At 41.5% G+C, this 13,551-nt stretch overlaps 1 protein-coding gene across 1 annotated transcript in view; it reads right to left on the bottom strand.

The window, feature by feature from the left end:
* aff4 (AF4/FMR2 family, member 4) overlaps positions 1-13,551 on the bottom strand; it is a 67,717-nt gene that overhangs the window by 23,755 nt on the left and 30,411 nt on the right. The window contains exons 3-9 of the mRNA XM_063011066.1: positions 8,870-9,637; positions 5,007-5,051; positions 4,801-4,887; positions 4,522-4,552; positions 3,713-3,782; positions 3,222-3,305; positions 240-390 (exon numbers count right to left, since the gene is read on the bottom strand). Of these exons, the coding sequence (XP_062867136.1) occupies positions 240-390; positions 3,222-3,305; positions 3,713-3,782; positions 4,522-4,552; positions 4,801-4,887; positions 5,007-5,051; positions 8,870-9,637 (1,236 nt within the window). The remainder of the gene's footprint in view (positions 1-239; positions 391-3,221; positions 3,306-3,712; positions 3,783-4,521; positions 4,553-4,800; positions 4,888-5,006; positions 5,052-8,869; positions 9,638-13,551) is intronic.

The following is a 13,551-nucleotide window of genomic DNA, read 5'->3' as shown; positions in this document are numbered from 1 at the left end:
TTTCATTGCTCTGTGGTCTGGATCTGATGTTTACATGCCCTTTGTAGGCAATTTCAATGGTGGACAGGGGTCACTATGGGCATGCAAACTGGTCTGCACCTATGCAGCCCCATGCACAGCAAGCTGTGATGCACTGTGTATTCTGACACCTTCCTTACATAGCCAGCATAATTAGCAAATCTAAATATTGACCTTATGAAAATGAAGGAGTAATGAAACTAGAAGTGCAAGATTATCACCTCGGGCGAGGCCGCACGGGGTGGCTCGTTGGTCTCGCTGTCTGTAGAGCTGCTTTCGCTCTCACTCTCGGATCCAGAGCTGCTTTCTGAGCCACTGTGACTACTTGAGTCCTCCCTCTCTGCTACTTCTCCGTTATTATTACTGTTATTACTAAGAAAACAACAACAGATACAAACAAAGCACAAACAGGTCAGATGTACACATAGAACCACATACGTAAATCCACTACATATAAAGCATGAAGCTGTATGTTGTCTCAGTCGTATCCCTGCTATTCAGTCACTTGTCAGCATGACTAACTAAGGTTGCACAATATAAAGAGAATAATGTGAGAACAGACTTTATCACAGACTGGACTGAATAATAACTAATTATTTTTTGCTAGTTACAACTTATAGTTCAATTTAATTGTGTGTGTGTATGATTTGTGTAAATCCTATTAATTTAAATGATCCTCCAGGCCACATAAGAAGGATGGGTCCCTGCTGAGTCTGGTTCCTTTCTCCCTGTAATTTTAAGGGAGTTTTTCTTTGCCACTGTTGCCCTCGGCTTGCTCAACAGGGGTTTTTGGTCTATTGGTCCTGGATTCTGTAAAGTTGCTTTGAGACAATGTCTATTGTAAAAAGCACTATACAAATAAATTTGACTTGACTTGAGTAATGAAGATTGTTTTAAGTAGGTATTAACAAATAGCTCTGTATATACTGTATATGTCAGTAATATTATGAAAGCCATAATTTAATACAAAATAATCCAATCAAATACACTAGTATTGGCAGGTAACTGGAATCTGAGGCACTCCTCATAAATAACTTTTTATTTAGATTAGGGATGCTAATGATCAAGCAATTAACTGATAACCAACAGAGAAATCCTAGTTCGATTAACGCTGTCAGAATAAAAATGTCACTTAAATTTAATTCCAGGCGCAGAGGGCCGATTTCAATGAAGAGCAAAGCAACAGATGTCCAAGACATATTGAGTGTAAGTGCAGTGTACATTTCTGACCCAGCTTCACTCAACACTCAATGCACTCATGCCAGTTCTGTTTCCAACTGTAGAAAGTGTGCAGAATTTCTGACTTAATCAGGATTTGTATTATTTAAATAATAAACTATTAGGCATTAAAATGACAAACGGTGAAGCTGTTTTGTGTCAGCATAAGGTCAGAATGCACACTGAACTTTATACTTATACAAAAATGATTGATATTTTGTATTACGTCCGAGTATGAGGGTAAAAGTGTCTGAAGATGGTAAGCTGATGATGGCAGGGAAATGTTTAAGACGGTTTAATTAACAATTTGAATAAATTGTTTGCTACCAACTTTATTTAAAATCTACATTTTGAATGCTGATCTAATTCTGCATGGTCTATTCACTGTTCTACATCACTGCGTTCACTATGTTGCCGGTTAAGAACTGACTATACAGTGTGTATAAAAAATAGAAACATTTCTGTCCCTCATTCAAATGAGGAATTCTGGAGCAAAATTAATGATCAGATACATTGTGTGGCATTTGACAAAAACAACAACATGTCAAATGTTCAGGCTAATCATGTTAAAAACATACTTTGTCTTAACTATCTAGCAACACTTTTCACTAGCACTGTTTACCTCAGTGATTCCTAAAGTGGGGGGTATGCCGCTGTTGGGGGGGGGAAGGGGTGGCTGGGGGCATAGCAAGGCAAATGTACATTTTCAGCATTTAGCAGACGCCTTTATTCAAAGCGACTTACAGTACTGTGACTGTACAGTCTGAGCCATTGAGGGTTAAGGGCCTTGCTCAAGGGCCTAACAGCAGCAACCTGGCAGTGGTGGGGCTTCTGATTACTAGTTTAGTACCTTAACCACTAGGCTACAACTGTCCTACAATGAATTAGGCATGTTTAAGCACTGCTATCATAAGATGAGCAAGTTTGTGGGAGGGCTCCCAGCTAAACATACAGCAGTCTTCACCAACTTTAAAGCACATTTAAAGCAACTTCCTAAGCAAAGACAAGAAACTATTAAGAGGCATATATATGCTGAAACATGAAAATAGTAAAAAATTAAGATACATGACGCATGTTAGTTGTAAGAATTCCATTGTAAAGGTGATTTGTCATTTTGTTCAGTAAGAAGTTACACTTTTGTATGGATTACAATGTTTAAAATAAATTCCAGTAAAGTTTACATGTGTGGCGAAGTTGGGGTAAAGGGCTCGAAAATATTCCAATCTACAAAAGGGGGGCACTGCAGAAAAGTTCAGGAACCAGTGGTTTAACTAGTGTAGTGTTTCACTTTGCCTGCAGGTTCTGTGTTTTTGTGTGAACAGATGGGTGTGAATTATTTATCAGCACCCAGTAAATCAGTTTTAATCCCTTTAGGATATATGAACAACTTTTAAATGTGATGCCTGGAACACAATCCAGTTGGGACAAGTACAAAATAAAGAGTTTATACAAGGTTATAGCATATTTAAATTACACAGTTAAGCAGATGAACCGGAAAGGTGAGGGTATCATGATTGGGTATAAAATAACAATCCACCAAAGGCTCAGTCTTTGACAATTTTCTCATGGAACAAAGTGTTGAGCCAGCTTTGTTTGCAATCAGTTTGAAAAGAATATTTCTCAATGCAAACATGCAAGTAATTTAGGTCTATCACCATCTACCGTACATAATATTGTAAAAAGAATTTATGGAATCCAGAACAATCCCAATCCATAATTTGTTGAAAAGTGAGAGTTAAACTCTTCTAAATGTGACTTTACGCCCCTTAACTGTCACTCTGCTTACTGTCGCTGTAAAGCCCCAGCTTCTTAAAAAAGGAATGATCTTTAGACATCTTTTCCTGTTGTATATTTCTAGTGTGAAAACAGGGCAAGAGCTGCTAGGACACTTCCTCTAAACCAACTTGTAACTGCTAATTACATAATAAATTTCAACTGAAACAAGTTACACTGGGGAAAAAACTATGTTCATGCTGTTCTTTTACCTTGCTACGTTGTTTCTTTTGGTGGAGTCCTGTTCCGTGTCACTGTCTTCACTGCTGCTGAGTTTCAGATCGTCATGCAGCGTGCTGGAACAGACACATTCACAACACAGACAACACAGCTAAGTTAGAATCAAAACACATACAATACAAAACAATACATATGTGTTCTTTCTCTTAAATTATTTTGCAGCACGTTTTGTAACTGGCTTCATCTACATTTCTATTTAAGATTCTGAAATAAAGCATTGATTGTGCAGTAATAAACAATGAAATCACTGCTGTTTTATTTGTCAAGTGTCTGGAATGTCTAATCATAAAGTCCCTGCCAAGCCTTTCAGAGTCTGAGTCAGCCATTATAAAGCAGGGAAACATTCAGCACAGGAATTAAACAGGTTCGTTACACAGCATGTAAACAGACAAAACAGAAAGCTTGTGTTTAATGTGTCAGACTTTTTTTTAAATGAACGATTTATACAAATCTGAAATCTTACTTGGACTGGTCTCCATCACATGATTTGGCCTGCTGACTGGCAGATGAGCCCTTCCCTGAGATGGATTTTTCTATAAAAGATAAAATATTTGATTGAACCTAAATGCATGAGCAAACATATGAAATGGAAACCAAGCAGTGCAGTCGTGTGTAACAATAAGTAGAGGTAATTACAGCAAGTCCGTGTGTGTGTGTGTGTGTGTGTGTAAAATGGTGAGTCAACATTATGTTAACAACTGAATGGCGGAAACCATTTATTCACAAAACATACTTCATATGTGTAAGATGATTTGCAGGACAGTCTCAACCTGTTCGCCATCAAGTTTAACACACAAAAAACAGTGGACAGTAGTACCATTTAAAGCCTGGACACATTTCACGGGGAATACAACCATTAGTGTTAACATAATTTTGACTCACCTACATATATACCCGATAAACACATACACTGATCAGCTATAACATTAAAACCACCTCCTTGTTTCTACACTCACTGTCCGTTTTATCAGCTCCACTTACCATAGAACTTTGTAGTTCTACAATTACTGACTGTAGGCCATCTATTTCTCTACATACTTTTTTAGCCTGCTTTCACACTGTTCTTCAATGGTCAGGACCCCCCACAGGACCACCACAAAGCAGGTATTATTTGGGTGGTGGATCATTCTCAGCACTGCAGTGACACTGACATGGTGGTTGTGTGTTAGTGTGTGTTGTGCTGGTATGAGTGGATCAGCTGCTAATTTTTTCGCCATTGTTATACAAAAGAAATACTTCACGAGCACACTCAACGAAAACATTCATACTCACTTAGTCCTCCGAAACTCGTAAGCGAGGCATCCTGTGAAACAAAAACCAATTTTTAATAAGTTGCACAACACACTTCACTTGTTTTATTACTGTTAAGTAGGACGATGAATGCACATGCTGACTCGATGCCAAATCATTTTCCAAGAAGTGCACCATCTCTCAAAACAGCATACTACAGTGATGTATACTGAAATATGATATGAGGAAGGTGATGACGGTGTAGTGACTGTTGTGAAATTCAGACAACATGCTGGACTTTACTTGAGTGTAATGTCTGACCTTAGTGGGAAAGGGAAATTTCGAAGGCTCAGTCTTGCAGGGAGTATGAATGGCTGTGAGTGGTGGAGGCCAGGATTGAGTCATTTCCTGATAAAGACAGACAGAACAAGAATGAGACCGATTTCCATAATGCGTAGAAGATCGTGTCTTACAGATATCAGTCAGTAAATTCATTATGAAGCTAATATGCAGAGCTCAACATTTACCTTTAAAATCGCATCAACGCAGCTCACGTCTCCCGGCATAGATCCCTGAGAAAGCAAATATTATAAATCTAAATTAGCAAACTTTTACACAACCTGGCAACCTGTCCTTATGTGTATAGATAAAAAGGACTCTCAACATTTAATCTTATTAACTATCTTTTTCAAGGTCTTTCCTATTTTACCACTACCTTTCATCATGTATACTTTAATTTGATATTTTATTAGATTTTATTGTTTTGTGGCAGCCTTTTGCTTGTTATGTATGGACATCATGTTAATTCTCCTGTAATTTCTGTATTTAAGTTAACTTTTTACAAACTATGTATATGCTATTTCAATGATGCAGTATGGATTTAAGTGTTTAGATGGAGCAGGTTGTTATTTTCTCTTTTACTGCCTGAAAATACATAAAGATTTTTTTTTTAATTTTTTTAAAGGAAACATAACATTACATAACATTAAAACCACCTCCTTGTTTCTACACTCACTGTCCATTTTATCAGCTCCACTTATCATATAGAAGCACTTTGTAGTTCTACAATTACTGACTGTAGTCCATCTGTTTCTCTGCATGCTTTGTTAGCCCCCTTTCATGCTGTTCTTCAGTTGTCAGGACTCTCCCAGGACCACCACAGAGCAGGTATTATTTGGGTGGTGGATCATTCTCAGCACTGCAGTGACACTGACATGGTGGTGGTGTGTTAGTGTGTGTTGTGCTGGTATGAGTGGATCAGACACAGAAGCGCTGATCTTTTAAACACCTCACTTTCACTGCTGGACTGAGAATAGTCCACCAACCAAAAATGTATCCAGCCAACAGCGCCCCGTGGGCAGCGTCCTGTGCCCACTGATGAAGGTCTAGAAGATGACCAACTCAAACAGCAGCAATAGATGAGTCTCTGACTAGGTAGGTAGGAGTGTCTAACAGAGTGGACAGTGAGTGGACACTCCAGCAGCGTTGCTGTGTCTGATCCACTCATACCAGCACAACACACACTAACACACCACCACCATGTCAGTGTCACTGCAGTGCTGAGAATGATCCACCACCCAAATAATACCTGCTCTGTGGTGGTCCTGTGGGGGTCCTGACCATTAAAGAACAGGGTGAAAGCAGGCTGAAAAAAGCATGCAGAGTAACAGATAGACTACAGTCAGTAATTGTATAACTACAAAGTGCTCCTATATGGTAAGTGGAGCTGATAAAATGGACAGTAAGTGTAGAAACAAGGAGGTGGTTTTAAGGTTATGGCTGATCAGTGTACTGTATATACATACACAGACATACAGTAAAATGAAATTCTTTCTTCGTGTGTCCCAGCTTGTTAGAAAACTGGGGTCAAAGCTCAGGGTCAGCTTTCGTACGGCCCCCCTAGAGCAGAGAGGGTTAAGGGCCTTGCTCAATGGCCCAACAATGGCTGCATGGCAATCTTTCAGTTGATAGCCCAAAGCTCTACCCACTAGGCTTTGGACCTGTACGTATAGACCATTGACAGATTTTTATTTCAGAAACTGTACGTAATTTCGGAAACATTTTAATTTACCATGTTTTTTACTGTTTTTTTTACCAGCCCAATTAAAGTTAATCAGCCAAGACGTGTTTGTTTACATAATGTATCTGCAAGGCTAATGTAGTTAACAAGTAACAAATTCAAAACTCGATTTAATTATTTTTTCCCCTTGGGCTGCTTGAGTGGTACAGCAGTCTAACATGCTTGCTCACCATCAGAGAAACTCATCTGTAAAGTTGACAACCTGGCCAGGCCCTCAACTGATTCAATTATCTGTGTGTAATGTAGGGAAGGCCGGATGGGCAGATCACCTCCTTTCGCTGCAACAGCAAATTGTACTGATCAGGTCTCCAGCATCGAGAAGAATGTTAAGAATTAAAGGACAGATGTATGCGCACAAATACAGGAACATCCTGATCCAGAATGTATGCCAACTCAAACTGGGGCAACAGTTCAAATTTCAACACAACAGTGACCTGAAGCATACAGCCAAAACAACAACAAAGTGGCTTTCTACAGGGCTGAGCTACAAATGGCAGTTTACAGACACTAGTTAATCTGATAAAACTTGAGAGAATCTTCCATGAAGAAGGTGATATTTATTATTTTTGTTTGTTTGTTTATTAGGATTTTAACGTCATGTTTTACACTTCGTTTACATTCATGACAGGAACGGTAGTTACTCATTACACAAGGTTCATTAGTTCACAAGGTTATATCGAACACAGTCATGGACAATTTAGTATACAATTCACCTCGCTTGCATGTCTTTGGACTGTGGGAGGAAACCGGAGCTCCCGGAGGAAACCCACAGACACGGGGAGAACATGCGAACTCCACACAGAAAGGACCCAGACCGTCCCACCTGGGGATCGAACCCAGGACCTTCTTGCTGTGAGGCGACAGTGCTACCCACTTAGTCAACGTGCCGCCCCATTAGGATTTTAATGTCATGTTTTACTCTTTGGTTACATTTATGACAGGAGAGGAGAGGTAGTTACTGGTTACACATGAATCATCAGTTCAAGTTTTAATGTCACACAGTCATGGACAATTTTGTGTCTCCAATTCACCTGTCTTTGGAATGTAGGAGGAAACCGGACACGGGAAGAACACGCAAAGTCCACACAGAAAGGAGCCGGACCGCCCCAACCTGGGGATCGAACCCAGGACCTTCTTGCTGTGAGGTGACAGTGCTAGCCACCGAGTCGCCCTGAAGAATGGGATAAACTGCTCAATACCAGATGAGTAAAGCTTATAGAGACATATCAAGACGTGCAGCTATAATTGCTCCCAACGGATCTTCAACAAAATACTAAAAGAAGGGATGCATGCCTCTATGAATATATTAGGATTTTATTTATTTATTTATTTTCCCCTTTTTCTCCCCCTTTAGCGCGTCCAATTGTTCGATTTGCATCGTGCTTCCTCTCTGTCTATGCCGAACCCCGCCCTGACCGAGGAGATCGAAGCTAACCCATATCCCCTCCGAAACATAGGCAGCAGCCGGATGCATTTTTGCCACCCACACATTGATGAGTGTGGTGCCACCTAGCGTTGCATGCGGAGAGACACACCCTAAGGGCACTCTTCCTCATCTCTGTGCAGGCGCCTCTAATCAGCCGGCAGAGAACGTAATCGCATTCCGACAGAGAGAGACCCACATCCGGTTCTTTGTCCCATCCCCCCAACCGAGCAACCGGCCAATCGTTGCTCATGCAGCCGCTCATCCTCGAACCGGTGAGGCAGAGCTGGATTCGATACGAGGTACTCAGAATCCAGCTCTGGTTGCAGCGTGTCTTTTAACTGCTGCGCCACCTGAGCGGCGTATAAATTAGGATTTTAACGTCATGTTTTACACACCTTGGTTACATGCATGACAGGACAGGTAGTTACTGGTTACACAAGATTTATCAGTTCACGATTTTAATGTCAAACACATATGCAATTTTGTATCTCCAATTAACCTCACCTGCATGTCTTTGGACTGTGGGAGGAAACCAGAGCTACTGGAGGAAACCCACTCGGACACCTGGGAAGCAAACCCAGGACCTTTTTGCTGTGAGACGACTGTGCTACCCACTGAGCCGCCGCGCCACCCCATTTCTTGTGCAAATGACAATTCTTCCAGACTTTTTTTTGGAAAGGTGCCCGAGCCACCATGTAACCGTCAACTCAACCCTACAGTTTTAGTCACAAATCCTTGTGTAGTGTTCACTGCTTAGCCACCTGATTTCTCCAGTTGCTGTTCAGTTAAGTCTCTGATATTGACCAGCTATTTACATAAATCCTTTATATTGTTTTCGTATACCTCCACCGAAAGAAAGTCTTAGATGAATTAAAATCCCTTACCTCTACTGGTGCTGGGATCTTAAGCTTGGCGAGCACCGCTTTGCTGTTGGCCTTCATTTCCCCCACGCTGCTACCATGCACCTGGCCCCCGTAGGACTCTGAAGAGGAGGAGGATGAAGAAGAACAGGTCTTGGGCTCGGCTGTCTCCTGGCCATCCATGGGCCTGACGTAGGCTGTGGGCTTCTGCAGCATGGAGCCGGGTTTGGACATGAGCGAGGGTGGGAATGCCTGGCCCGAGTGCTGCCCGCTGGGAAAAGTAGTGGAAGAAGAAGAGGAGGACGAGTGCACCCTGGACGGCGAGTCCCAGTTAGCCTCACGGTCTCTGGGTGATTTGGAGCGGTATCGCTCCTTGCTGTGTTGGTCGGCGGTTAGCGAGCGGGAGTGGTTGCTTGAGTTCATGGAGCCCTTGTGCTCATGTTTGCTCGATTTCTTGCTACTGAATTCCCGCTCGTGCCGCTGGCTATTGGAGCCGGAGCGCTGGCTACTGCTGTGACTGCTCGGGTTGCCAGAGCTCGAGCGGTTCTGGGATTTCGATAAAGATGAGGCAGAGGTTCCAGCGGATGAGCCAATAGGAGTCCATTTGTTGCTCTGATTCTGGCTACCTCCACCACGCTGGTCAGTGTACATTGATTTCTCCTCTGAGGAGGAGGAGCTTGAGGCTTTGGGCATGAGCTTAGACAAGGGAGCTTCACCAATCGTTTCTTTCATTTCGTCGTAGTTTCCTAGCATGCTCTGGATGCGACTTGAGAGTTTGTCTTCCTTGCTGGACTACAAAGAGAAAAGGAATTAAAAATTAGTAAATTGTGCTTAAATTATGTTGGAACAGTAAACAAAAAGCAGAACTGTACATAAAGCTATAGAAGCGTAGCATTCATTCACCTTCAGTTTACCCTCATAATTAAAGCGCTACCTGATTCATGGAACTGTACCGTGTAATATGCCATCTGGCGGGCATAATTGCCAGTGCCTGCATCAGATACTAATTGGCCACCGTATCTGCAGGGTGGGGGCCGGACTATGTGTGGGTGGGTGTGTCTTCATATGCTGTGTATGGACCCTGATTGGCGGGAGAGACGCCTGTGCAGAAAGCAGGGGCGAGAAGAGGAGGGCTGTACACGTGTCGGTGGAGGTGTGTACAGCAACATGCTCTCCTCGGATGCAATCTGGTATCTCTCAGCAGCGGAAGACAAAATTGAGTGCACTAAATCGGGAGGAAAATGGGGAGAAGATGCATTAAAAAAAAACACGTAAGGTTTGTGTTTAGCGATTTAACGTTTTCATTCGTGTAGCGTTGTGTCGTGTTGTGCCTTGTGCTTAGTGGTTAATTTGAACTATGAGGCGGTCCTAGCAATCCTTCGGCAATTCAGTAAGCAATCTGTTAGTCAAAATGTCCAATATGTTGAACTGTAAAGCAGCATTTATTCTATTTATTCTATCATTCAATTTATAATGACTACTGGGAAATGTGGCACTTTTCTTAAAAAATACGTGACTTTTGCCACTCAGTTGGCGCAGCGATAAAACACGCTAGCACACCAGAGCTGACATTACGGACTCATTGGTTCGAAACTCAGCTCTGCCATCCGACTGGGCTGGGCGGCTATATGAACAACGATTGGCTTGTTGTTTATACAGGGAGGGTGAAGCCGGATAGGGACTCCTCATAACTGATGCAATCACGACCTCTGCTGGCTGGCTGATGACGTCTGCACAGAGTTGAGGGATAATGAGGATCAGGGTGTGGCTCTCCGTACACAAAGCTGATCCGCATATGAACTCGCCTCGGGAAGGTGAAAAGATGCGGTCGGCTACTGCACATGTGTCGGAGGGGGCGTGTCAGTTCGCTCTGCTCAATCGGGATGGGGGTCAGCGCCAGTAGAGGAAGCATAACGCAATTGGGTGAAAATGGATGCCCTAAAAGTCGGGAGAAAAAGGGAGAAAATGCATTTAAAAAATCTGTGATTTCTAAAAGACGAGGTCCGTGAAATAAAGCATATTTTCCCGTGAGTTAAGTAGGGCCCTACTCATAATAAATCCAATATCAAAAAAATAAAGATGATAATCCGATGCTCACATTGCTACAGTAATAAAGCTGACACACTGACAAGAAGCACTGGTTCTTCTCACTTTCTAATGAATCTTTATTCAAGATAAAATATATATATATATATATATATATATATATATATATATATGTTAGGCATAGTTAGTGACTAACAGATCTAAAATATACTAAAGAGACCTCAAAGTACTTTTTATTTATTTTGCATTTGTGTCACTAAAGTGTTGAAACTAAGAAACGGTGAGATCAGTGACCTGAAAAGTCACTGCAGCCACAGGAAACTACGTCATAAAAATAATAACCACAAACCATGGCAAATTTTTAAACCAAAAAACTCACATAAAGTCCTTCACTGTGCTTTACAAACCAGAGAAGAACACTTTGTGCTGAAGAAAACATGAAGTGACCAGAACACACAGTAAAGGGTGTTAACTAAAAGTGTCACCACCACCTTTTTCAAGCATAGTAACTATATAAAACCAGTCGAGCTTCTAAAGCATTGGTTTTACTTTTACTGCTGTAGTTTTCATGGTTAATTTGAGGCTTGGGTGTTTTTGTGCACACAGAAGTGTGTGTCTGTAGGGGGAGGGATTCGCTTTTGTTTATGAGAATGTGGAAATTCTTACTGGGTAAATATGGGCATGGACACACGGCTGTCCTAGATCTACACTGATTTTTCATGTAAAACAGATGTGCATAGGTTTTATAAATCTGACGTTGTGCTCGGGTTGAGCAGTAGTCTAACATGCTAGCATACCACTGTGGAGTGTCAGAGCATATCCACCGACCAGGCTGGGTGTATACACAAACTCGGACAGAGTCTTTTCCTGCAATTTTCGGGACTAATTTTTGGGGAGTCAAATGTGATTTAGCTCTGTGTTGGAACCCAACACTGACAGATGATAAGAAGCGGCTGGCGACTGGATACACATTGAAGGGTATATGTGATGGTCTACATTTTACATTTGTGACATGTAGCAGACAGATAGAGGGAATAGAGGGAATTTCCTTTATTTAATTTACATTAATATTACATTTTCATCAGGGTCAATAAAGTATCTATCCATCCATCCATCCATCCATCTATCTAACACAACTGCTATCCATCCATCCATCCATCTATCTAACACAACTGCTATCTACCCATCCATCCATCCATCCATCCATCCATCCATCCATCTAACACAACTGCTATCTATCTATCCATCCATCCATCCATCCATCCATCCATCCATCCATCCATCCATCCATCCATTTAGTGCAACTGGTATCCATCCATCCATCCATCCATCCATCCATCCATCCATCCATCCATTTAGTGCAACTGGTATCCATCTATCCATCCATCCATCCATCTATCCATCCATCCATGTAGTGCAACTGCTATCTATCTATCCATCCATCCATCCATCCATCCATCCATCCATCCATCTAGTGCAACTGCTATCTATCTATCCATCCATCCATCCATCCATCCATCCATCCATCCATCCAGTGCAACTGCTATCCATCCATCCATCCATCCATCCATCCATCTAGTGCAACTACCATCTTTCTATCCATCCATCCATCCATCTAGTGCAACTACCATCTTTCTATCCATCCATCCATCCATCCATCCATCTAGTGCAACTGCTATCCATCCATCCATCCATCCATCCATCTAGTGCAACTACCATCTTTCTATCCATCCATCCATCCATCTAGTGCAACTGCTATCCATCCATCCATCCATCCATCTAGTGCAACTACCATCTTTCTATCCATCCATCCATCCATCTAGTGCAACTGCTATCTTTCTATCCATCTAGTGCAACTGCTATCTATCTAGCTATCTATCCATCCATCCATCCATCCATCCATCCAGTGCAACTACCATCTTTCTATCCATCCATCCATCCATCTAGTGCAACTGCTATCTTTCTATCCATCCATCCATCCATCCATCTAGTGCAACTACCATCTTTCTATCCATCCATCCATCCATCCATCCATCCATCCATCTAGTGCAACTACCATCTTTCTATCCATCCATCCATCCATCCATCTAGTGCAACTGCTATCTTTCTATCCATCCATCCATCCATCCATCCATTTATCCATCTAGTGCAACTGCTATCTTTCTATCCATCCATCCATCTATCTAGTGCAACTGCTATCTATCTATCTATCTATCTATCTATCTATCTATCTATCTATCTATCTATCTATCTATCTATCTATCTATCTATCTATCGCAATCGGAAACTGGAAACGGGAATAGCTAGATTGGGAGTAGAAATAATAAAAATAATAATAAAAAAAATCTGTTAAAAACAACTAAAGATTTGGCCAGCATTTGCCTCAATTCAAAACACCAAGTAACATTTAATTTCTGACCAATAAACCATGTTAAGTTTAATTTCTGACCATTAAACCATGTTCAGTTTAATTTCTGACCATTAAACCATGATTAAGAAAGTAAATGGGAAGTTGTGACTAGAACATTGACTAGGCGATTGAGAGGTTTCATTCACACTGCCAACACCAACAACCTGCCACTGATAATGACCCTTGTACTGTATTTTGTTTTAATTGTAAGCCATTTAGAATAAATGCTTGTTGACTTAGATTTTACAGG

The sequence above is a fragment of the Trichomycterus rosablanca genome, chromosome 16, assembly GCF_030014385.1.
Source record: "Trichomycterus rosablanca isolate fTriRos1 chromosome 16, fTriRos1.hap1, whole genome shotgun sequence".
Classification (NCBI taxonomy): Eukaryota; Metazoa; Chordata; class Actinopteri; order Siluriformes; family Trichomycteridae; genus Trichomycterus; species Trichomycterus rosablanca.
Note: the sequence above shows the minus strand (reverse complement) of the source record. Positions and strands in the feature narration are given on the sequence as shown.